This window comes from Esox lucius, chromosome 7 (assembly GCF_011004845.1).
Source record: "Esox lucius isolate fEsoLuc1 chromosome 7, fEsoLuc1.pri, whole genome shotgun sequence".
Taxonomy (NCBI): domain Eukaryota; kingdom Metazoa; phylum Chordata; class Actinopteri; order Esociformes; family Esocidae; genus Esox; species Esox lucius.
The window spans coordinates 12,922,030-12,948,199 of record NC_047575.1 but is presented as its reverse complement, the minus strand read 5'-3'; the positions used below and the strand labels follow the sequence as shown (position 1 = coordinate 12,948,199).

At 45.1% G+C, this 26,170-nt stretch overlaps 3 protein-coding genes across 3 annotated transcripts; all 3 read right to left on the bottom strand.

The window, feature by feature from the left end:
- Nucleotides 1-15: 15 nt before the first annotated feature.
- Nucleotides 16-5,321, bottom strand: tm7sf2 (transmembrane 7 superfamily member 2). The gene is made up of 11 exons (XM_010870620.5): nucleotides 5,236-5,321; nucleotides 4,869-4,933; nucleotides 4,584-4,780; nucleotides 4,453-4,507; nucleotides 3,323-3,517; nucleotides 3,121-3,224; nucleotides 2,367-2,486; nucleotides 1,816-1,984; nucleotides 1,620-1,700; nucleotides 1,162-1,284; nucleotides 16-1,028 (listed from the first exon to the last, which is right to left on the bottom strand). Exons 2-11 carry the CDS (start codon nucleotides 4,924-4,926, stop codon nucleotides 868-870), a joined length of 1,263 nt encoding a protein of 420 aa, XP_010868922.1. The 5' UTR covers nucleotides 4,927-4,933; nucleotides 5,236-5,321; the 3' UTR covers nucleotides 16-867.
- Nucleotides 5,322-5,765: 444 nt separating this feature from the next.
- Nucleotides 5,766-10,265, bottom strand: vps51 (VPS51 subunit of GARP complex). Its single transcript, XM_010870619.4, has 11 exons — nucleotides 9,943-10,265; nucleotides 9,595-9,724; nucleotides 9,334-9,480; nucleotides 8,989-9,208; nucleotides 7,946-8,867; nucleotides 7,618-7,833; nucleotides 7,147-7,230; nucleotides 6,907-7,041; nucleotides 6,665-6,786; nucleotides 6,417-6,504; nucleotides 5,766-6,299 (listed from the first exon to the last, which is right to left on the bottom strand). The coding sequence occupies exons 1-11, from the start codon at nucleotides 10,132-10,134 to the stop codon at nucleotides 6,039-6,041; spliced, it is 2,517 nt and encodes an 838-aa protein (XP_010868921.1). The 5' UTR covers nucleotides 10,135-10,265; the 3' UTR covers nucleotides 5,766-6,038.
- Nucleotides 10,266-10,401: 136 nt separating this feature from the next.
- frmd8 (FERM domain containing 8) lies at nucleotides 10,402-17,469 on the bottom strand. Its single transcript, XM_010870618.4, has 11 exons — nucleotides 17,296-17,469; nucleotides 16,831-16,915; nucleotides 16,449-16,616; nucleotides 16,094-16,195; nucleotides 15,754-15,812; nucleotides 15,316-15,482; nucleotides 13,065-13,283; nucleotides 12,848-12,971; nucleotides 12,520-12,669; nucleotides 12,177-12,408; nucleotides 10,402-12,055 (listed from the first exon to the last, which is right to left on the bottom strand). Exons 2-11 carry the CDS (start codon nucleotides 16,913-16,915, stop codon nucleotides 11,943-11,945), a joined length of 1,419 nt encoding a protein of 472 aa, XP_010868920.2. The 5' UTR covers nucleotides 17,296-17,469; the 3' UTR covers nucleotides 10,402-11,942.
- Between the last annotated feature and the right edge of the window lie 8,701 nt (nucleotides 17,470-26,170).

Below are 26,170 nucleotides of genomic sequence, written 5' to 3'. Positions count from 1 at the left end.
CAGGCAATTGCCAAAATGTTTATTTATTCTTTTGTTTGACCATCTTGTCCCCATCACTGGTACCTATTGAGGAATGACTACATTATAAATATTAAGAACCATATTCTTCTCCAAAACATGTAAAACTCTAACATGCTTGGCAAGTAATGTAAATACATTTTTTAAAATAAACTGAAAATAAGGCCATGTGTAAAAACAGATGACATTCCTGTTTAAAGAAATAGTCAAACATGCCACAAATTTTAATACATTCATAAATTGCTATGATAATTTTATATAATTTAGGTTGGTGCAGCCTATATATCACACATACAAATCGTTGTTTTATTTAAAACAAAGGGCTTTATTATTTTATCCTTTATTTTACCAGGCAAGTCAATAAGGAACAAATTCCTATTTCTGTCTGGTTTCCCAGAAAGAGATGAAGCATCCTGGAATAAAAAGCCCTTGAATCGGAGATTCTACATTCTTCATGCTTTTTTCATCCAGGACTAGTAGGAATGTGTCTATGAAACCAAGTCAGTTTTGTCCAATCTGGCCAAAGTAAGGATGGATCAGAATCAAGGGTAATGACCAAGACTAATGGTGTTAGAGACTCACATATATAGACACATATCCCTACTGTGAACAACTGGTAAAGCTGCTGGGCCAAAGCATCAGCTCACCTGGCCAGTTCATCCACTCGGACGTATCATGTCCTCCCACAGCCATCACTTCTAACGTAGATCATCTTTACAACATTTCCATAGTTCTTGTTCAGTCTTGTCAGTGGGGTTTACAAAAAAACACTACTTAACAAAGTTGTCTGTCCCTGTATGCATCCTTTTCAACCCGGTCTCTTCCCTGACTGCATGGGTCCAGATCAGCTCAGTAAATATAGGGGAGAATCCGGTAGGGTACGTGTCTACAGTAGGTGTCCCAGGCAACGCCGTACTTAGCCCTGCAGTGTCTCTCGTCACGAGCCTCACGGTGAATAAGCAAGACAGTGAAGTATACAACATAGAAGTAGGGCAGAAGATGGTGGAATCCTGGAAGAATTAGAATAACCTCAGTATCAGGAGGGAAGGAGGGAGAGGGCATCATGACATTCCAGTCTGTTGAAGAGCAGTCACTGGTTATGGACACGTGCAGAGAGGACTTTGGAGTTTTCTGTTGACTTACCACACGGCAGGGACCATGCCAGGGCCATGAGAAGGTCTCCTAAGTAGTTGGGATGGCGGACAAGGCCCCACCAGCCGGAGACCAGAAGGCGCTTCCCTGTTGCGGTGGCAATGGTCTCCAGGTCTGCAGTAAGACATGGGAGGGGAGTAACTCAGTCTTGGCAGTCATTTGAGATAGATCACATTGGAAATTATTCACACTCCATCTGCTCTTTTTGTTGGGTCCAGATATGACTACGGTGCCTCTTACCATCAGATTCATTATGCAATTTGATCCATTATGTAAAACAACATTTGAAATAGCCAGAAACAAAGGGATTTCCACAAAATGTATCTAATCTTATCGTCTGAAATTTTATTGTACGATTTAAGAAAGGTTTATTAATTCCAAACTGAAAATGTGTGGTTGTTGCCATGTCAGGAGGTAGGGGAAAACCAATCCAAAAGTTGAATACTGACTTGCAACACTGGGATGCGTAGGGTCCCGTCTGAACTGGTTCTTCTGGGAGTTGGATTTTCTGAAGACATAATACCCAGCAGCTAAAAACGAGAAGAAAGAAATACATTACAATAATAAGGGTACATACAGTATACCAAAAATACAAACGAAAACCAATGCACACTTCATTACACCACACCTGGAAACGTAACTTACAATTAAGCATGACTATAGCTGTAGCTCCTACAGGACCAAGGGACTGCGGGTGCACAACCAGGAAGGCAGCCTGGAGGCTGTATGTGAAGGGAACCCAGGCAAGGTCCCCAAAGGCCAACATAAACCCAAAACCATCATGCACTATGTCCATGGTGGTCAGCACAGCCTCCTGGAACACAAGGAAAGCACCAGTCAAGAACACATTCCAATGCCAAAGATAGGATAGTTGGGTCCTGAATGTTGATTGGCTGAAAGCTATGGTGTATTTTAGACTTTTTACCACAGGTATTAGACTTGTTGAATTGTCTAATTATGTAAGTAACCAGTTTATAATAGCAATAACTAACTTCTAGGTGTTTAATAAATAGCCTATATAGCCCAGCTTACAGCCCCTAGCCGTGGTATATTGGCCATGTACCAATTTCCTCATGCCTTAATACATAATCATACAGTACTGCAGATGTGATGAATTCAGGGTTCAGTGAATACTACCACAAGAGATCACTGTTGTACCACTGTTACTGAGCTGTTCCAGTTGGCTGTCCTCTCACCTCATTCCACAGAGCGTCTGCCACATACAGCAGCTGGAAACTGTTCACCAGTATCATGGCTAGGGAGGCTGAGTCTCGTAGCTCCACCTCTTTCATCAGCATCCCAAGGTTAATCACCACCTGATTGGAAGAAATTACGTTGGATCAGATTATTCACAGTTTTTTGCAATCGCTAACACACTAAAACTAGTTCTCTGGACAATACATACACAACCATTTTTCTACATTTCAGAAGGAAGACCATTTACCCCAACCCATAAAAAGTATTCACTGCTTTTCACAAAAATCTCTGTTCCATTCACAACAACAATCTACACAGAGTTGTCTCTGTAAGGACTTATTTCCATCATGTTGTCATGTAGCAAATGACAACACTGACACAGTTTGGTCAAAATGTGTGTTCATTGTTTTGAGAAAATGCAGTACACCAGGAAATGTTTGTTAGCAGTTGTGAAACACTGTAATATATCAATGACACGTTACTCCACATCAGTGTTTCTCAACCCTGCTCCTTGCATGTTTTAGATCTCTCACACCTGATTCAAATGATCAGCTCATTATAAAGTCCTTCATGAGTTACATCAGGTATGTTAGGGCATGGAGAGATCTAAAACATGCAGGGCAGTGGGCGCCCAGGAGCATGGTTGAGAAACACTGATGTAGAGTAACGTGTCATGGATGTATTACAGTGTTTCACAACTGCTAACAACCATGACAAACACTGGCTACAGCATCATCGTCCATTTCCACTCACCCAGCCAATCAGACCTGGTCTCAGCTCACAAAAATACTTCAGATCAAAACTTCCGATCCGCGGGTTCAGCTCCCGTCCCATAAAGAAGTCATACAGGGGGTTTCCTGTGAGACACAACACACATGAACCCATACTGGACAACCTTTAATGAATAATGTGCTTGACATTCCCTATTACCTCTATAATCCTGCACCACCCTTACCTGTGTTTCCCCCCTGGGCAAGGGCATGGTGGGGGGCCCAGAAGGAGCGTATGTAGAGGTAGAGCGAGAGGAGGAAGGAACCTCCAATGGCACACACTGCCATGGGCAACAAAAGCTCAAAGAGGTACCCCAGAGGCATCCCAAGCCATAGTGATAAAGTCACCAGCACCCCTGAGATACAAAGGGCCTGAAAACCTGTACAGAAAGACAGAGGTAGAGACGGAGAGACACAGAAAGGTTGGGGAGCAGCAGAGGGACAGAGGAGGGGCAGAGAGAATATTCATGACAAAACACACAATTAGCTGGGAGAGGGACACATGCTCTAGATGACCGACAATTGTAACCAGTTAAGGGGGAAAAACAACAAGGATTTGTCTAAGTTATAAATTGATTGAAGTAATAGTTGTACAATGTAGGCAACTCTCCATCTGGGACAGTAGGGTTGAGCCACACAAAAGCGGGAACTGCACAAGCAAGACATCTTTAGAGATAGAAAGGTTCAACTTAAAAACACGTATCATAAATGTGTGTGGTATGTATCATAAATGTGTGTGGTATGTATCATAAATGTGTGTGTTGTGTATCATAAATGTGTGTGTTGTGTATCATAAATGTGTGTGTTGTGTATCATAAATGTGTGTGTTATGTATCATAAATGTGTGTTATGTATCATAAATGTGTGTGTTATGTATCATAAAGGTGTGTTATGTATCATAAATGTGTGTGTTATGTATCATAAAGGTGTGTGGTATGTATCATAAATGTGTGTGTTATGTATCATAAATGTGTGTGGTATGTATCATAAATGTATGTGGTATGTACCACAAGCGATTGAGGTTCCCCAATTAGTTTTTTTCGCTGTGATTTGTCATCGTTATTTCACAAGGTTGTATCAATTCAGTGTAGTGGTGGGAGAGCAATGTAACAATCTGATGCTGCATTCACGCTAGCCAGAGCCTGCTCTCCCACAGTGCCAGAGCTGAGAGCATACAGAGACAGTCCGAATAGTACACCATTATTAATGAACTTTGACAAATGTTAGATATTTGTTGTTATTCCCTTTTAACTATTCCCACCCATAAACTAAAACTATTCAAAGAGACTTGACTTTAAAAGCTACTACACAATACCATTTATGCGATACTTGAGTCTTGATCCATTTTTTAGCACCATCCCATCAGAAACCTGCAGGTAAGACAGAGATTGTGTATCAAGAACATTCAATAACTGGAAGGTGTTCATGACTAACATGTGGTCTCACCTTCCCCAAAGGCAGAAGGTAAAGGAAGCTCTGGAAGGCAATCCAGGCCAGTAGGAGTATAGGAGCCAGTGGGTCCCATAGCTGGGCTGTGGGGGGCAGGACAGGGGGCCACTGGAGCACACTGGCCGCAGGAGAACGACACACACACAGCAGGTAGAGCACCGTCAGGGGCAAGAAGACTGGGATGCACGTCGCACCTGAATGGTGACCCAGGGATTTATTGGTCGGTGGGTGGGTTAGGATGGCAAACAAAAAATAACATGGAAAATAATGTGTTTTACTTACCCAGAGTCCCTCCAAATTCCCTTTCTGCTTTTGAAGATTTTTGTTTGTTGAGCTTCATTATCTGTCTGTGAAGAAAATGTTAAAAGGACACTGATTTAGGGTTCTAAATACAAATGTGTATAGAATACGCAGTAATAAAGAGCTAGATTGTCTCTGAACAAATCTGGACTATAGGTCATACATACTGTTGTTTATGACACATCTTAGCGCAGTAAATACAGGACTCAAACGAATTACTCAGACAGGTTCTAAAACATCAGGTTATAACACAACACAAACAATAACCGGTACTTGTGCGTCCGTTGAACGTAAATCAATGACATTCGTTAATTTTGTAATCATAACATAGTTTTACAGCATCACTCACCTGTATTTCTCATGTATGCATTCTTCCAAGTACGGTGCGACAATGTGTCCGCATGCGTAGAACTGCCCCAAAACCGCCCTTCTGAATGTGACCGATCTCTAAACCAATGAGATTAAGCTATGGTCATCAGAAGAGCATGGAGAGGGGAATGATAAACCAATCAAATGTACGCTGTTGTAGTGACCACCTTTATCATAGGCCCAATAGAAAGAGATGGTAAATTCCTTCTGCACACCTTCTCGCTTTAGAAAGCGTTTATTGGTTACGCTAGACAATGATTTTTGAGGCGATACACCTCCGGCAACATACTGTTCTAATGATTCCTTTCATAGATTAAAAAATATCATGAATTAATCATAAGCTAAATTGGAAATGAGAAAACACCAAATAGCATGGTATAGCATACTTTACTGTGATTAGTAAGACAATCATTTTAACACTGCAGAATAAAATGTGAAGGGAAAACAATTAAACCACAAACGACTGAAATTAAATGATCTTGAAGGTTAGAGAGGCATCGCGGCACTACATGTGTTTATGATTTAGTTTATTACATCATATTATTACATTTTCATTAGTCATAATTAATTAGAAATAACATTACATCATTCATAATAATGTTTAATTTATCCATCTGTTGACCCCACATTTACATCATGGAAATCCAGTGTATCAAGCACAAGACCTTCTTCCACTAGTTCACATCAAGGAATTCAATGTTTTGTTCTAACAACAGTTACAACAAAATCTTCAATTTCACCATCTCAATACATCAGTTCTTGAACTGGTATGACCTCTGGCCTTTAACCTCTCTCACAGATGACCTCGATGACGCTCTGCTCCATAGGAGCGGGGTCAAGGCAGCGGTGGGCAGTGCTGCCCACTATCTCATCGAGCAGGAAGTGGACCAGGTTCTCATCAGAGACGAAGCGCCACAGGTACATCTGCAGGTAGTGACAGTCCACCTGGATCTGCTGCAGGCCGTAACGACCAAAGGTACGCAGACGGACACACTCCAGGAACGTCTTCAGGCTGATCTTTATGATCCCGGTCAACACAGAGACCTGACACGAGATGAAGACACAAACAGCCGAGGGTAAAATAACTAGCATTCAACGCCTAAAAAGTCTCTTTGCCCTCAATAACTACCAAAGAGTGCAGGAGATGACTTCCCTACTCACCTTGTTAAACTCCACAGGACTGAAGATGTCTATCCGCTCTGAGAAGAGCTTGTGTATATTACTCATGAGATTAGTATCCATGGGAGCACTGAAACAAGACAACTATTCTTAATCCACAGGGTAAGACAGTGGTCATACTGACATTAAACTGATGATGATGCCTCTGTCAAAAAGCCACGTGTTGTGATGCAGTGATGTGGCTTCGTTTATCCTGGAAAAGGTGTGTCAGCAGGCAATGGCTGTGCTACCTGGGTGTGTAGCTGGGAGTGTAGCGGCTCTGCTGCCTGGAGCTGCTGTAAACCGAGAACGTCCTTTTACTGGAGTCACTGCTATGTGCCTTCCTCACTCCCTCCTCGTAGAGGAGGCCCACCTGTAAAGGAGAACAGGGAGGACCAGGGGAGACGGTGAAGCTGTTCGATTCCTAAAGCTGAGGTCGTTTCCCCACATTGTAAAGCATATCCACCCACCGGTTACACATGGATTAGGTTACCTGGACATCAATAGAGGTTGTGTCCTCCACCACCCTCTTCATCACGGCACGCACGTTCCTCGGCTCGATGGTGTTGACCCAGTCCCGTGTCTCCACACTCTTCCTCAGCATCTGGGATATGATGAGGCCCTGAACCTGCCCAGGGCAACCGAGAACAGGTCAGCAGAGAAACAGAAAGGAGTAGTCCAGATATTGCCATTTGCAGCCACAGTCATCTGTCGGCAAAGCGGGAACTTGTACCTTGACGTAGTGGTTTAGTAGCTTCTGCGCTGCTTCTCGGGCTTCACCACACAAAGCTGTAACTGCTGTGACAGGAGAGTGATGCTGTGGAAACAAGAGGAATGGATTTAACAGTGTGTCTAACGCATTGCTCATCAGTAAAGAGGACCTGTTACGGGCTCATCTTTAGTCATCCATTTCCAGAAGTTCCCTCACATGCCACCTGAACAATTGAGTTGATGCAGCCAGACTAAATTAAATAACATATACTTGAACTGTGTGTACATCAACTGTTAATCCATGTATATTATACACTCGCCTCTCATACATCATTATGGAATATATTCACCCCCCAGTGTATACGACTGTATGGCAACTTTGTGTTTTCGGTCTCGATATATGTTGCCTACCCGCTAGCAGCAAACTTACATCAGGTACAATACTGAGAACCGGTCGGGCTAGTACGGCAGGTTGTGATCCGCTACTGTTTACCTGCACCAGGAACTGCTCGTCTGTGAGGGTCAGAATGTAGGAGATGGTGGAGGTTTCATAGTCCAGGCAAAGGCGCGACAGCAGCAGTAGAAGGGCAGGGGGTGTAGAGCCGCCCCGGTCAACCGCGCTCTCACAGAACTGACGTGACGACTGGCACACAAATTTGATGAAGTTAACCACCAGGCTCTCGCGAACACCCTGGCTACAGAACTCCCCCTGACACAGAGACGGTGGAAAGAGAGACGTCAACACCAAGAATGACAACACGACAGGCCACCTCACGAACGGAAACACTTGGCCAAGTAGCATTGGAATGAATCTCCCTCACCTTGAAGTAGGGTTTGTTGGAGAAGGTGATGTCTTTTGCAGTGAAGAGGTGCACGGACGCCAGCACCGTCTTGATCTGATTGAGAATGGAGGCGGACAGAGAGGAGAGGAGCTCCGGCAAGCTGGCCAGAGCATCTTTCCCAGCGGCCGGTACCCCGAGGTGAGACCCACCTCCAGCCGAGCTTCCACCCAGCCGAGGGGCCGCTAGGGCCTGCCTCACGTCGGTCAGGCTGTCCAGGTAGAAGCTCTGCAGGGCTGCCAGGTACTGCTTCACCCTCTCCCTGGCTGCACGCACAACTATCTCAGTCCCCTGGCTGGGCACGGCAGACCCAGGCAGCAGTTTGGCCACTGCCTGGAGCCTGCGGTGGAAGCGGTCCAGAGCGCGGACCAGGAGGGAGTTGTCTCCAACACTTTTCTCCTCCTGTATCCTCCTCTCCACCAGGGAGAAGTAGCGGGCGGCCAGGGAGTCCACAAAAGCATGTAGCTTTCCAACAGCCATCTGGGGGATGTTTTTGTAGGCCAGGTTACTCTCTTGTGGACGGTTGACGAACAGCTCTTGGTATGAGGCGATGACTAGGCAAAGGCTGCTGACAAATTCGTTACAACCTCTGTCTATGAATTCAAGAATGTCGGTCCTTGAGCTGGGAGAGAGGAAGGGGTTGCCGGGGGAGGTGGGGTCGATGGGGGACCCGGCGGTAGGTGTAGCAGACAGTCTGCCGGCAGGGCCAGTGGAGGGAACTACCACAGATGTTGGTCCAATGGACAACACTGGTCGCAGCTCCGCCTCGAGTCCCAGGAGGTCTGCTTCCAGTCGCGACCTGGCGTGGGTCAGGAACTTGTCACAGAGCTCCTCGGCTGGCTCATCCAGCTGCAAAAGGAGCTCCACACACTCCGAAAGGTCCTTGGCACTCGAACCGCCATCTCTGCAGAACACATTCAGCCCCACGCAGAGGTATCACGCAACACGATTACAGAACATCACACAGGAATTCCAATTAAACCACCACTGTTCTGCAACCATAGCAAAATCAATATTTCTCATACCTGAACTTCTGCCTGAGCTCCTGCGCCAGCTTGTCCATGATAGCGTGGCAGTCATCCTGGATGCCCCTGAAGGAGGGCATGTGGCTGTACTGCTGCAGCACGCAGCGGGCACGGCGATGGGAGGTCACGGCCTGGGCGTAGGCCTGGAGCTCCAAACACTTATTCAGCCTGGCAGGCAGCTCAAACAGGAACTGCAGTTTCCTCAAGAGAGTGTGGACTCCTGGTGGAGGTGGGGGTAGCTTATTATGAGGTTGTTCACAGACCGCTCACGTAATCTGACAATGATAGGTGTAGGACCAAGACATTGTTTTTCTAGTTCAGTTATCAGTCAGAGGAAGGTCCAACCTGACAGTTTGGTGATTTGTGCATGCTGGTCCTGAAGAGTCCCACTGATACGTGCACTGAACACTGTGATAGCAGCCATGTTGGTTGTCAGGCAGTCCATTTCGTCCTCCATCTTCTTAAAATCATTCTTCATTTTTCTGATGGTGTCTAGTGAGAGTAGGTGGCATTTATTCAATCATCACGTATTGCACTGAACAGCAGACTGACAAAATGATTCAATAACAGGATATCCAATGGATACACTGTCACACATCCCATTACCTGTGGCAGAGATAAACTTGTTGTAGTTCTCATACACCAATGTCTGCATGTCACTGTCTAAGGAGCGGATCTGCTTCACCATGCAGCTCTCCTGGTCCATCAGCTCTCCAAGGGAGCATTCTCTCCTGAGCTGAAGCCACCAAAGACACAAAAGCTCCGTTTTGATAAGACATCTAGCTGACAGACATCACTGAACTATTATACCTGGGTAACAAGTATGACAGGCAAAGTTAGCATTGCCTCTCTCGCACAGGAAAATAATATGCCTCGGTAAAAGTAAATTTTTCATTCATATTCTAAATGTTCATTGAATTACCGATTAAGACTAATCAGACACTAAAACGTTACCTTATTGAGATACACTTCAGGATCGAAATGCGGCCCATTTATATCGCAGGGATCCAGGGACTCCGCTTGATCCACGGTCTTTCCTTCCTCGTTCAGCCCATAATAAAGCTTCAACATCCCGTGTACTCTGCGCTTCCGCGCTGGGTCGGAGTCAGGTGGGGTTGTGTCCGCATTACTAACATCCCCGTCCATTTCGATCGATTAACCGTGAAATTGTTGTGAATTGCAAAACTAATCAAATAGTAGTTAAATACAACTGACAGCCAGCTAAACACAGTCTGCAATTCACCAGTTTACTACCGCAAACAGGATTTTACCGTATTGTCAAAGGAAACTGCGCGTACAGAAACACTAGCCAATAGATGGCAGCAAAGACTCAATGGAAAATAAATCAAGAAGATATAGTCACCTTTTTATTGTTTAAAACGGACAATAATGTTTTAACAATATATAAAAATCTCATATTAGTTTTTCACTTGTCAAAACATTAGTACAAAGCTGAATACAAATGGTTTAAATAGGTTCTACTAAACCTACACTGGTTAAGCTTGGTAGTGCACTTCATATTAATTACAAATAAAATCGTGATGTTACAGGGTTGGATATTTGACAGTCTGTGTGCACACAAGAGGTAAAGGTATAGCCAGGGAAGACAGAAGGCATGTGGTAATGTTCTGTTCGGTCACTCAGAACAAATTAATACTGAAACAAAAGGCACTTGAAAAACAATAAGGTTTCATGTGACCTATTGCTTCATGTGTGTGAGACAGAACATGTATGACAGTCGAATGTTCAACAGTTATTACTCAGATAAAAATACAAATTCAAAGAATCACCAAATGTAAAAATGTTACAGTATTTCAGATGTAGTGGTGTCTACTGTACTGAATGATGTGCACATACAGAAAGTGAGTGGACTGAAATCTTTTTAAAGGAATACAACATGCATAGTGTGAATTATACAGTTTAGTTGTATGTTGCATTTATGCTTGCATAATTGAAAATATATAGTGGAAACACCCCTTCAGTTTGTGTGAAAACTTAATCACAACTGTATACAAATCGCTGTTCTCATATTGACACATTGAAGGGGCCAGCAGAGGAACTGTCAACAGGAAACACTCATACCATTTGTCAATGGACAGGGTCAAGTGGGGTAGACTAACGGGAATCAGAAGTGCAAAATAGAAAAAATATTTTTAAAAAAGTCCCTAACTCAGACTGGACATAATTTAAACCAATTCTGGAATTAAATATTGTTTTGTAGGTTAGGAAAGTCCCCATAGTCTCTCCCCTCTCAAGACAAGCAGCCCTTGCATGTAGTAGCAACCAGTCTAAAACTAGTTGGATCAGTGAGTGGGCTACGATATAGAGGCTCACCTTGTCACGCCAGGGAGGGGGACGGAGACAATTAATGACGACCGTGAATCGGAGTGTTTAGACTGAGCAGCATTCACTACTGCAAGAGACGTTGTTTTGGTACAAAGACTGAGGTTTGATCAAGTTGCACAGCCTTCAACATCCACCTTTTTTCATATTAGTACAATGCCCTTGTGTGTTGTTTGATTTCCAAGGGCACTGCATCCATCAGAGGATGATATGTAGTCACTGTACACAAACCCCTCTAGGGGAGAACTCTAATAAAGGTCCCCCCCACCACGAGGAGTTCCTGATAAATGTGGGCTCCACAGTGAGCGTTACCACTCAACAATTAATGTCCTATTCATCTTTTACAAACAGGTAGCTGGTCAACTCGACCTGGCAAACAACTACATGTCCCTTAGCAGCACCTAAACAATGCCAATATTGTCATACAACTTCATATACACAACATTAACACACATATTTAGTCATATTTAAATCCCACCCTTGGTCCATAGTGTCTCAACACTCAGCAACATGAACTCTTCAACTCCTTGCGTATCTTTTTACTCTCAACGGGGCATGTCCAGTTTTGGTCTTCAGTTAGTACAGAGCAGTGCCTATACCCGAGACATGGCTCACCTTTGCTCTAAACTCTCCGCCACCTGTACTGCTGTGTAGGTTGGCGGCTGTGTCTGCCTGGTGAAAAAGGAAGCCGCTCTCTTTGGCTTTAGGCGTTTGATTTCTTTACCTGGTGAACAAGAAATAGATGGAGCCGTTTGTCTTACAACCGATTGTGATATTGAAATAACCAAGCTGAAATGGTTGGTGGAAATGACTCAGTGAATGACACTCCTGGAGCCCAGACTCACCGTTGTCCACGTAGCTGATGGTGTTCAGTGACTGGACCCGACTGCACACCACGCTGCTCTGCCTGTGCAGTCTCCCGCGGCGACCGCCCCTTCCTCTGTCCCCGCCCCCCGCCTGTCCAGCAGGCTGATCGGACGGACTGACCAGCTCACCATCCGTTCCAGTGGCCGCCCCTCCGTCGGCTAGCGAGCGCAGCTCCACGCATAACTCAATAAGTCCGCTCATAAGCTCCGCCTAGAAGGACGGCAGACATGTCGGGTCACTTCAACGACACCTAGCGGGGCCTACGACTGAGAAACCTCCATTAACTGCTTTTTTCCTACAAAAGGAAAACGGTTTAATTACTTGTTTGGAGTAGATCTTCAGTAACTTGTTGACAGGGGTGCCGGCCTCCTCCCCGTCGAATTCGAGCCACAGGATATGGGAGTCCCCCTCCCCCTCGGGGTAGCTGTGGTCCCAAGACAGCTCGCTGAAGCGCAGGCCAAGGAGCACATGCTGAGGAAACATTTAGAGGCTGAACAAACAGCACAGACTTGAGGCCCTCCTCCGCACTGATAAAGGATAGGACAACTGGTTGGTGCCAGTGTGCGTCAATCACACCCGGAGAAACGGGTTACTTTCTGCTCGTCACGTCGCTTTCCCGCTAGTTACAACTTGACTTGGCAGGCCTCACCTTCTCTTTAATGTCCATTACGTACACCCCCTCCAGACTGATGCCCACATTGACAGCTTTCAGTCCTGCTCGGTGAAGAATCCCCTGGGATGGCTTGTCAATCTCCCCCGAAAAGAAAGCACACCTGCCGGGACAAGAAACCCCGTCCCTCCGGTGAGACAGGATGTAGGTGACACAGGAGGAAGAGCCGCTGTGACCCCCGCAGGGCGGTCCTCACCCGTAGTAAGGCAGAGAGTGGCAGGCGCTGAGGTACTGGAGCAGAAGCTGAGTGGTGCGCTCTGCGGGGGTGTTGCCTGAGATGCTGATCTTCTGATACTCCTCTAAAAGGCTGTGCTCCAGGCCGGCGTTACGGACCCCTTTCCCTCTCAGAGTTGAGAACAGCCCCCCGCTCCCCCCTAACACGTGGGCGGGCAGGAAGGAGAGCAGCTTCCTCTCCCTGAGTGAGATGAGAGAAAAGATGGAATGATCACGATACGCATCCAGATACTGGAGTTCACCCCGAAACAACAGGTTTTCAAATTGTTCCAAAAGCAATAAATAGTGGAAATGGAGTCCATGTCATTGGCAAATTACATTGTACACTCACCAGGCAATGTACTAGGTACACCTGCTTGTTAAAGCAAATAGCCAAACAGTGAATCATGTGGCTGCAACTCTGTACATTAAGCATGCAGACAGGTCAAGAGGTTTAGCTGTTGTTTGACCAAACACTGGAATGGGGAATATGTGTGATTTAAGTGTCTTTGACCGTGGTATGACTGTTGTTGCCATCTGGCGGTACCAGCCTCTAAGAAACAGCTGCCCTGGGATTTTCATGCACTACAGTTTCTAGAGTTTACGGAGAATGGCGCAATTAACAAAAAAAACATCTGGTGAGTAGCAGTTCAGTGGGCAAGAACATTTTGTTAATGAGAGAGGTCAGAGGAGAGTTGCCAGACTCTTTGAAGCTGACAAGCACCACAAATGCTAAAAAAAGAAAACTTTTGATGCAAACACACCTACTCCAGCATCAGAGTCAAGTGCCAGGGAAAACCACACGGCCCCTGGCTACAAAATGGGGCCCTTGAACACAGCCTAGCTGCTAGCCTTGAAAGCAGCTCAGCTGCCACCCCTTGATAAGGGATACCTGTCCCCAATCATGCCTGGACAGGCAGCAAGGAAGGTTTTTCAATGTTTGATTATGCTTCTTCTGCCACTTATTGTTAATAAACCACCTCTGGGGCTCAGAACACTGACACTGACTCTCTCCCCGTTACACCACTCGTTAGAACAGTGGGGTACAAAAGGGCATCACCTTAAAGTGGATGGAGGAAAAACGGGGTCCTAACCAATGCTATAGCTGTGCCTTATACAATAGCCAGTGAGTGAATTTAAAACTGAAGGCCTAATGAAACAGTGTTGGGTCTCGTTTTAAACCTTTCTATACAGCCTTTGTTGAGCTCAATTGAGCCAAAAACATGGTGAAAAACTGTCAACCATAACTACTCCCAGGGAAGGTGTCATAGCAGCTCGCACCACCTCTCCAAATGGAGGGATAGGGGTAGATGCGTAAGGGACCTCATACGTGAACTGACAAATATTCTCCACACATTTCCATTAGGAATATTCTAATAAAATACATTATGTTGTCTTGATCATCTTGGACAGGTAAATAAGTGCATTACTTACTCTCATTCTCAACAGATTCAGTTTTAGGATCATGACCAAACCTTTTAATGGCAGCAGTACATCGAAGGTTAACAGACAACATGTACGTGTCCTAAACCAGAATGTCAGTGGAGCGGTGTCCTAAACCAGAATGTCAGTGGAGCGGTGTCCTAAACCAGAATGTCAGTGGAGCGGTGTCCTAAACCAGAATGTCAGTGGAGCGGTGTCCTAAACCAGAATGTCAGTGGAGCGGTGTCCTAAACCAGAATGTCAGTGGAGCGGTGTCCTAAACCAGAATGTCAGTGGAGCGGTGTCCTAAACCAGAATGTCAGTGGAGCGGTGTCCTAAACCAGAATGTCAGTGGAGCGGTGTCCTAAATCAGAATGTCAGTGGAGCGGTGTCCTAAATCAGAATGTCAGTGGAGCGGTGTCCTAAATCAGAATGTCAGTGGAGCGGTGTCCTAAATCAGAATGTCAGTGGAGCGGTGTCCTAAATCAGAATGTCAGTGGAGCGGTGTCCTAAATCAGAATGTCAGTGGAGCGGTGTCCTAAATCAGAATGTCAGTGGAGCTGTGTCCTAAATCAGAATGTCAGTGGAGCTGTGTCCTAAATCAAAAAAACAAAACAATGACTGCCTTGGTGGGGAAAAGCCTTGATTTCACAGCTATAGCCTATAGGAAAATAATGGGCAGATCCTATTCATTTTAAGCCTTTAAAGTATAAAGATCTGTGGATGGTTTGTGGTTTATCATGATCGCCACCCAACCTGATAATACACCATAACTTCAAAAGGAAGATGTTCAAATGCCTGGCACAGTCTACCTTAAAGCAGATGTAGCTTCCTGGGTGTCTAGACCGACTCCCACCTCCACAGCGAATGACAGAGCTCCCAAACCCATCCAAGTCTCAGGGTCACAGGGGAAGCGGCCAGCGAGGATGTTAACCCGTGCCTCGTCGTAAAGGAGTCTCAACACCTCCTCTTTTTTAATCTGGAGGGGGTGGGGAAACATGCAATGAAGCGGCATACAGGAGGGCCCAAAGATGAAGAGGCTTTCATTTATTCTGGTAACTTGAGGGAGAAATGTAAAATTTTGTACAACGGCTGGTGCTGTATTTCTATGGTTCATGTGAATACAACCAAAAACCTAAAACTCATCCAGTTGACCACAAAATAATGCCTTCATTATATTTCTTATGAAAACATTTCCCAAAAGCTTTATGTTCATGTTTAGATTAAGGAGAATGCAGGACAAGCGGTACCTGCAGCTCTTTAGACCTGGGATAAAACACATTCCTTCTGTACTGCAGGCACGGTTCATCTGGGAGAGATGGAGAGGACAGCATGAGACGGTGAGTATTACAGAAAACAATATGATGCACAGCTCAGGATTAGTGATGTCGGCTCAGAGTTAACATGAGGTCAAAGCAAATCAATATTGACAAAGCAATAGTCATTCGGCTACTGGGACGGTAGAAAATATTAAAAACAAAACAAAATAAAGAGACAAAATGATAATCTGCAAAGACAGAACACAAAGGCTTACAGAAACACACATTCCCAGAAACACACGTATTCCCAGGCAGACAGGGGCATCGTCACCTTGTGATATGTCGTCCTCTGAGGCCTCAGTGAAGCGATACAGCAGGTCCTGCCATTGGCGACATAGTTTGTAAGGCTGGTGCTTTGGCTTCAACTGCAGTTCTGTTAGAGGAGGACAAAGAGGTGGATTGAAAACCGGATGTTAGTCTTTATAAATGTACGATGAAACGCATAACCAAAAAAATCTGGCATGAATCACACCATATTCCAGGCTGTAGACTTTGCCAACACTGATTTTCTCTCTTCACTGTACTACAAACAATCTTATGTCCAATTGTTTACACAGAAATGGCAGCATATGCAGCACAACTGTTTGAGAACTTGGGGAGGAGAAAAGGAAGGGATGCGTCATTACCAAGCAGAGGAGAACAGAGCCAGAATGCAAAAGCATCCATGGCAAGATCTGGAATCTGGAGAGCCTCCCTTACACAGCGACCCAGCTCCTGGACACTCACACAGCCAACCCCCTCCATGCACAGGTGTACAGCACTGTCACCCACCAGATACACAAGGACATCTTGAGCTGTAGGAACACACACAAGGAGGAGTGTTTACATAATGATCTCTAATGAAAAATAGGAAAGACCCAGCCTCAAACAACCCCCTACTTTCAGGAATTGAATGAAACATTCTGCTATCAACGAGGATATGAAACATCTTCCAAAGGAGGAACAGAGGCACGGAATAATGTTCTATTGTAAACACCAAAGGAAAAAAACAAAAAAATGGGAACTGACCGCGAGTGACAGAGGAGGCCACACTTCCTCTCTGTGAGTTACCCTCTGATGGTTCTGGAGGAAACCTACCACACTCATCTTCCATCTGTGTGAAACACAAACGTACATTTGAGTAAATGACTTATCTACTAGTGTATTACTACAAGAAAATTCGCTAAATAAACACAACAGCAGCTAATTAGCTAACTACAAAGTACAATACTGTACCCATCTCAGTTATTTACAGTACTGTAATGTTGTTGGTAGCTCGATATTTTATACCTACAATATAAAGATATCGCTTCGCTAGTTGTTTCGACTGGTAAGTTAAAGAATTATATACACTGCCAACACAGACAGCGCAGCTGAATGCTATGCTAAAGTTCACTGTTTAGATAGCCTGTTGGCTAGTTAGCTGGCTAGAAAAAAAACGTAACGGTGAGCTAGCTAGCTACACCAGTAAGATGGTATATACGCTGACAGTACCTTAGCTTCGAATACTGAAGAGGAAACTGCTATAGTCCAAGATAGTATATAAACTCCGGTTGAAAATATATTGTCACAATAACTTCAACGGTAAGCTAACTATCAAACTTTACAACTCTGTTTGGACTGAACTGCTGCAGCCGCCATCCATACCTAATCCGGAAGTGTCATAACTGTTAAATCGAGAAGCGTCCAGCTTCAGCCGCGTACCGGGACGGAAGTTGACACTTAATATGGTTCGTCACAGAAGAGACTGCGCCCAAAACGTGATGACGTTTATCTCGGCTGGTATTGATATAGACATAATAAAGATGTCTATGGGTATTGATGCAGAAAAAGAAAAGATGGCACACGGGGCTCAGGCATAGACTGTAAAAATAAGGGGCTCAGGTGAGAATGCCAAACTTGGACAAAATATGGTTAATTAACACTTTTTTTTTATTGTTTTGCATTTTAATCAATTAGACTTGTTCCCGGTAATCCCGTGCTTTCGCTAACAAACTAGCTAGTCTTAGCGTTATAATTACAAGTAAGGCCAAGGTAAAGATGAACTCTATGCTATTTTCGAGATTTGTTAATGGAATCAATAAGCTGTATTTAGGTTGCACATTGAATCATTTGTGCTCGGGTCACATTTCAAAACAAGATGAATTGAAGGTAATGTAATGTAAAGTTGAAATATTCAGTTTAAAGGAATTTAAAGTTCTTTGGAGTCACGGACAAGTTTCATGTGATTTATCTCAGTTAGCATACATATGTTTTAGCTTGATTGATGGAACAATGCAGAAAGCACGTATGCTGTGAAGGAGAGTCTTCCACATTTTTAATGTTTGATATTTAAAACATGTATTAGTATTTATACTGTAGACATGTATGTATGCAGTGTTATTATAATTCCTTTTAGTGTGTTTTTAAAGTAACATACATTTATTGGTGGGTGGAGCTAAGTAACCCAGGTGGATGCAATTATAGACAGAGCCTCTTAAATTGGGTTTGTGTGGAGTCTGGGGTAGAATGTTCATGTTCTGAGCCATGCAGTTTTAGTCTTGGGCTTTTAAATCATATTGGAAGCCTGCAGTTTTAAATTGACTTTTTTGTTTTTGTCCTTAGTTTCTCTTTAAACCTTTAAAAGTGAGGAAGCATGACCAGCTTCGTCCCATAGGCTAATTGCCGCTTGTTTTGAAGTTAGTTATTTCAAATATGAAACTCCCTACAATTTAAATTATATTTTATTCTCCTATAGACCAACATTCCCTGCTGGAGCATGCCCAAAGCCCAGACGATTGGACTTGGATACTTTCCAGTGTCCATGTTGTCACAGGGCAGGCAGGTACCCTGGCCTTATGTCTCATTTGCAGGGATCTATCAAAGTTTGACCAAAATATTAACCAAAATCATTGAATTGTTGTGTATATATTGGTTTTCAGAAGAAGAAAAGAACAGCAATAAGCAGCACAACTGTTTTCAAAATTGATAATGTTTGGACTATGGCCTCTTTTGATGAACACAGGACTGTTAAAATGGAATCCCTGTCGACTGCTGGTTTCTTGGGCATCTGGCATAAGCATAACATAATTACCCTCAATTATCCTGATTCCAAAAAATATCATGTACAGCATAAATTTGTTTTAATATATTACTGTATTGGTCTGAATATAAGGGTAATATAATATAGTAAGGATAATGTAGATGGATAATATATCTTATATTAGGACCAATATGGTAATGTTGACCCCAGTTTTTATTGAACTGAAAATTCATTGCTAGCACTCACTGATTTAGCTATGAAACGTTACAGTTGCACATGTGACCCATGGTCTTTTTTTAATACTAAAATGCAACTTTGTGCAACTGTAATCAGCATTTCATAGCTAAATTTGTAATATAAATTATTATTGAGGTTTCTGTTCAATAACAAGATTAGCTCTCTTGAATGTTGTGCAATATTCTTGAAGCTACTAATATTGTAACTGACAGTTTTAAAACAATGTATACTTACATTGGTCAGAAATTTGGATTAGTAACGACTTTTGTAGTTTGATTTATATCGACCTTTTCTCCACTAACTCTACACCATTTTATACAAGAGCATTCTTGAACAGAAGTGTCACTTGCCCCTAGTGGTGGCAGTGAAGTGTAGCAGATGAGACTCGTAAAAATAAAATACAATCAGGAGACACTGAAGTGAAGATAATTGTTTATTGAACAAATTGTGATGACAGAACATCTTCATCAATTCTACTTTAAAAGTGTGCTCACCTTGAGGATAGTTTAGCTGTTTTCTTGCCCAAAAATGCTGAAGTTGCATTTAAACTATGACTATGACAAATCCATTTTGCTCAGAGAGAGTGGCAGAAAAGAGTGACCATTGTGACCATTGATTTGTTTTATTCAGTCAGCCTTATTTGTAGCCTATAGGCTTAATAAATATTAACATTCATTTGATTTAATTTCTGATATTTTCAAACCCAACGCAGCACAAACGGAGCACAAACGAACAAGACCATTTTGGGTGAATTTGGAGCATGCGGGGGGCTGAGTGACGTCATCGTCTATAATAAAATGTCTAATATTTTAAAACCCAACGCAGCACAAACAAAACTTTTACCGGCACAAACGAATGAGACTTTTGGGTGAATTTGGAGCATGTGGGGGGGCTGAGTGACCTCAGAATGACCTAAAAATATTATTTTAATATCTAAAAAACCGAAACAGCACAAACGAAACCTTTTACAGCACAAACCAGCACAAACGGAGCACAAACAATTGAGCATAGTTTGACGACATTTTGCGTTGGGTGGGGGGCCAACTTCACGCAGGTGACAGGTTCTCGTGTGCGTGGTTTCAGGTGGCTGACTTAGTGGGATTTATGGAATATCCGGACTGGAGCCTGGTAGATTGGAGTCTATATGTAGCGTTTTCCCTCAAATGTAAATATAACGTTTATTTGTATAGCAATATGACGGCATCACCAATGGTTAATACAACGCTGAGCGTGTTTTCGACTTCAGGCAACTAACTTAAGCACAGTTAATTATGTCAGCCTACATCTGGTTGGTTAGCTAGCCAGCTAGTAGGCTACTGTAGCTTAATTGAAGTAATGAAGGTATCTAACCTAGGGTTGCCACCCGTCCCGTATAATACGGTATCGTCCCGCATTGAAAAATAAGAGGCACTGTCCCTTACATAATCAATACGGGACGCGATTTGTTTCGTCCACACCCTACTTAAAACTTGGATTGATACGAAAAATAATAAAAACCAAGAGTTTCATTAAACATTGATGAGAAGTATTTAATCAGAATGACAAACGACGTTCAGTCTAAGGAAAAATCAAAAACCTACAGACACGAGGCCCTCCGTGGAACTGGTTTGACACCCCTGGCCTAGATACACAAGTTGACAGTTCTGTAAGCAGAAGATAGGACCCTCCGCACGCAAGAGCTGTGTGTGTTTGTGTGAGAAGTCTTACCAATAGCCCACTTGGTGGAAAGTCAAGTCACTTTTATTTATATAGCACATTTAAAAACAACATGAGTTGACCCAAAGTGCTTTACAGTTTAGGCAGATGGATTAACATCTGCCTCAAAACAGGTATGTGCAGGCGCTAGAACAAACGTTTCGGACGGGCTTTTGATTGCCATGGATGGGCACATTTGTCATTTGTCATTTGTCAAAACCCCCTTAATGAAGAAAAACATTTTGAGTACCGTGACGTCGCCCGGTATGGCGCAGCCGGGGCCCCACCCTGGAGCCAGGCCCGGGGTTGGGGCTCGTATGCGAGCGCCTGGTGGCCGGGCCTTCCCCCATGGGGCCCGGCCGGGCTCAGCCCGAACGGGCGACGTGGGGCCGCCCTCCCGTGGGCTCACCACCCACAGGAGGGACCATAAGGGGCCGGTGCGAAGAGGATCGGGCGGCAGTCGAAGGCAGGGGCCTAGACAACCCGATCTCTGGACACGGAAACTGGCTCTAGGGATGTGGAATGTCACCTCGCTGGCGGGGAAGGAGCCTGAGTTGGTGCGTGAGGTTGAGAGGTTCCGATTAGAGGTAATCGGGATCACCTCTACACACGGCTTGGGCTCTGGAACCACACTCCTTGAGAGAGGATGGACTCTTCACCACTCTGGAGTTGCCCATGGTGAGAGGCGGCGGGCTGGTGTGGGTTTGCTCATAGCTCCCCAGCTCTGCCGCCATGTGTTGGAGTTTACCCCGGTGAACGAGAGGGTCGTTTCCCTGCGCCTACGGGTCGGGGATAGGTCTCTCACTGTTGTTTGTGCCTACGGGCCGAACGGCAGTGCAGAGTACCCGACCTTCTTGGAGTCTCTGGGAGGGGTGCTGGAAAGTGCTCCGACTGGGGACTGTGATGGCAATTTCTAAAATTCCAAAGTTCTATGAAAATGGTAGGTAAGACAGGAGAAATCAATTGCGCAATAAACGGTTTTAATCTTGCTTGCAAGGAGAAAGTATACAGGTTACAAAGTAACGGTGGATAGTTTCTAAATAAAAACATCATTTCGACAGTATTTATTACATAGGAAGAAGGGGTGTGGTAAGATGCTGCCATCTGTTTCATGTCAATCAAACACCTTTCCCTTTGTTCTATCACACACGTCAAATGCTATCTTCCCCCACCTTATCCTTCCTGTAGTGTTTACCCAAAGGTTCACACCAAGGACAGCTCTCCTTCCTGCCATAAATACCTTCTTCAACTTAAAGAGTTCTTACAGTATCTGGACAGACAATAGATGCCCCCAATGCAAATACCAGGTCCCACACATTCCTGTACCTATCTTAACAGTGGGACTCACTCCTTTATACAATCAGAATACATTGTATAAGAAATTTCCACAACAGGACTCTATTGTTCTACTGGGGGACTTCAACGCCCACGTGGGCAACGACAGTGACACCTGGAGGGGCGTGATTGGGAGGAACGGCCCCCCGTATCTGAACCCGAGTGGTGTTCAATTATTGGACTTCTGTGCTAGTCACAGTTTGTCCATAACGAACACCATGTTCAAGCATAAGGGTGTCCATCAGTGCACGTGGCACCAGGACACCCTAGGCCGCAGGTCGATGATCGACTTTGTTGTCGTCTCATCTGACCTGCGGCCGTATGTCTTGGACACTCGGGTGAAGAGAGGGGCGGAGCTGTCAACTGATCACCACCTGGTGGTGAGTTGGATCCGATGGCGGGGGAGGAAGCTGGACAGACTCGGCAGGCCCAAGCGTACTGTAAGGGTCTGCTGGGAACGTCTGGCCGAGTCTCCTGTCAGAGAGATCTTTAACTCCCACCTCCGGCAGAGTTTCGACTGGATCCCGAGGGAGGTTGGAGATATTGAGTCCGAGTGGACCATGTTCTCCACCGCCATTGTTGAAGCGGCCGCTCGGAGCTGTGGCCGTAAGGTCTCCGGTGCCTGTCGAGGCGGCAATCCCCGAACCCGGTGGTGGACACCGGAAGTAAGGGATGCCGTCAAGCTGAAGAAGGAGTCCTATCAGGCATGGTTGGCTTGTGGGACTCCTGAGGCAGCTGACGGGTACCGACAGGCCAAGCGGGCTGCAGCCCGGGTGGTTGTGGAGGCAAAAACTCGGGCCTGGGAGGAGTTCGGTGAGGCCATGGAGAAGGACTATCGGCTGGCCTCGAAGAGATTCTGGCAAACCATCCGGCGCCTCAGGAGAGGGAAACAGTGCCCTACCAACGCTGTTTACAGTAGAGGTGGGCAGCTGTTGACCTCAACTGAGGATGTCGTCGGGCGGTGGAAGGAGTACTTCGAGGATCTCCTCAATCCCGCTGACACGTCTTCCATTGAGGAAGCAGAGGATGAGGGCTCAGAGGTGGACTCGTCCATCACCCGGGCTGAAGTCACAGAGGTGGTCAAGAAACTCCTCGGTGGCAAGGCACCGGGGGTGGATGAGATCCGCCCTGAGTACCTCAAGTCTCTGGATGTTGTGGGGCTGTCTTGGTTGACACGCCTGTGCAACATCGCGTGGCGGTCGGGGACAGTGCCTCTGGGATGGCAGACCGGGGTGGTGGTCCCTCTTTTTAAGAAGGGGGACCGGAGGGTGTGTTCCAACTATAGGGGGATCACACTTCTCAGCCTCCCCGGGAAAGTCTATGCCAGGGTTCTGGAGAGGAGAATACGGCCGATAATAGAACCTCGGATTCAGGAGGAACAGTGTGGTTTTCGTCCGGGCCGTGGAACACTGGACCAGCTCTATACCCTCTACGGGGTGTTGGAGGGTTCATGGGAGTTTGCCCAACCAATCCACATGTGTTTTGTGGATTTGGAGAAAGCATTCGACTGTGTCCCTCGCGGCATCTTGTGGAGGGTGCTTGGGGAATATGGGGTCCTGGGTCCTTTGCTAAGGGCTGTCAGGTCCCTGTACAACCGAAGCAGGAGCTTGGTCCGCATTGCCGGCAGTAAGTCAGACTTGTTCCCAGTGCATGTTGGACTCCGGCAGGGCTGCGCTTTGTCACCGGTTCTGTTCGTAATTTTTATGGACAGAATTTCTAGGCGCAGCCAGGGGCCGGAGGGTGTCAGGTTTGGGGACCACACAATTTCGTCTCTGCTCTTTGCAGATGATGTTGTCGTGTTGGCCCCTTCTAACCAGGACCTTCAGCATGCACTGGGACGGTTTGCAGCCGAGTGTGAAGCGGTGGGGATGAAAATCAGTACCTCCAAATCCGAGGCCATGGTCCTCAGTCGGAAAAGGGTGGCTTGCCCACTTCAGGTTGGTGGAGAGTGCCTGCCTCAAGTGGAGGAGTTTAAGTATCTAGGGGTCTTGTTCACGAGTGAGGGAAGGATGGAACGGGAGATTGACAGACGGATCGGTGCAGCTTCTGCAGTAATGCAGTCGATGTATCGGTCTGTCGTGGTGAAGAAAGAGCTGAGCCGCAAGGCGAAGCTCTCGATTTACCAGTCAATCTACGTTCCTACTCTCACCTATGGTCATGAGCTTTGGGTCATGACCGAAAGGACAAGATCCCGGATACAGGCGCCCGAAATGAGCTTTCTCCGCAGGGTGGCCGGGCGATCCCTTAGAGATAGGGTGAGAAGCTCGGTCACCCGGGAGGAGCTCAGAGTAGAGCCGCTGCTCCTCCACATCGAGAGGGGTCAGCTGAGGTGGCTTGGGCATCTTTTTCGGATGCCTCCGGAACGCCTTCCTGGGAAGGTGTTCCGGTCCCGTCCCACCGGGAAGAGACCCCGGGGAAGACCTAGGACACGCTGGAGGGACTATGTCTCCCGGCTGGCCTGGGAACGCCTCGGTGTCCCCCCGGAAGAGCTAGAGGAAGTGTCTGGGGAGAGGGAAGTCTGGGCATCCCTGCTTAGACTGCTGCCCCCGCGACCCGGCCCCGGATAAGCGGAAGAAGATGGATGGATGGATGGGCACATTTGTCCTACTTATAAACATAGAATAGCAGGTAAAGCACTAGGGACGGAAAGCAAATCATATTTCCATGCATGTCTTGCTGAGGCTATATACTACCAAAATACACAGCTGTCAATCAAATTTGAAAGCTTTAGTAACTGCAGTAGTTACACATTTTTGATGACATCACTTAAAGCACATCTTCGATCGCATTTACAGATGAAGGCAAGAGAGCTAGCCTACATTCCCAACAGCAGATGAAGGCAAGAGAGCTCGCCTACATTCCCATCATTAATTAGTGAAGTACAGTATTGGGAAGCATCTTACCCAAACTATTTTTGGGGGGCAAATAATTCTTGCTGAGAGACACAGCCCCTGTGTCACCGGGTCTGTATACATGATTAAAGGAATAAAACATAAAAGGCAACAATACATAATATAATACAATAGTTCATATAATACATAGAGGGACAGACTAAAATGGAAAACACTTCAGACAACAACAATTATGTAAAATCAAAGTAATACAATAAGAAGTTAAGAGAAATTGAATAAAACCAACAACAGATTAAAACAGTAAGAGGATGTTAAAAATAAGTGGACTTGACAAAAACAAAGGGATAACCTCAGACTGAACTAAAAGCAAGATCATTTGGTGGGTCTTTAAATTTGATTTAAATTTGCAATGGTGGAATGGGACTTAATGTGGGATGGGAGACTATTCCAGAGCATGGGCGGAGCAACAGACAAAACTATGCTACCCCATGCTTCCTGGAGAGCGGGTTCTTCCTTCTTCCAAATATACCAAATAGTTTATTTTGAAAGACCAAACATCTTGCCCATGTCTCTGATCTGATGTTTTAATCCTTAATATAATTGATGCAACTGTTCCTTACTCTTATTTATTCTATTTCCATTACGTTCATGTTTCCATTACGTTCATGTACTTTGAAAATGGTGCATAAAAGAACAAATTGGTGCATAGAAATTCACCAGAATGCAGGGAATTAAGCATCTGACACCCTCATTGGGGAGAACCCCGCAGACCCCGCTTCATTTGTGTCCCCTGGGTTTGGGGCTGCTGGCAAGGTGTCCCTTATTTTTCCACACTGAAGGAGGCAACCCTAATCTATCTCCACGGCACGACTGACTAGATAACGATATGTTGTTGACTTGTACATCTAGCTAGTGTTAGTGGTTATACAATTGTGCTCAGAAGTTTGCATACCTTGGCAGATATTGTGCAATTGGCATTGATTTAGAAAATGACTGATCATGCAAAAAAAAATCTCTTTTATTTAGGGATAGTGATCATATGAAGCCATTTATTATCACAGTTGTTTGGCTCCTTTTTAAATCACAATGATAAGAAAAATCCCCCAAATGGCCCTGATTGACAGTTGACATACCCTTGAATGTTTGGCCTTGTTACAGACACACACAGGTTAAAATGACAATTAAAGGTTAATTTCCCACACTTGTGGCTTTTTCAATTTAAATTAGT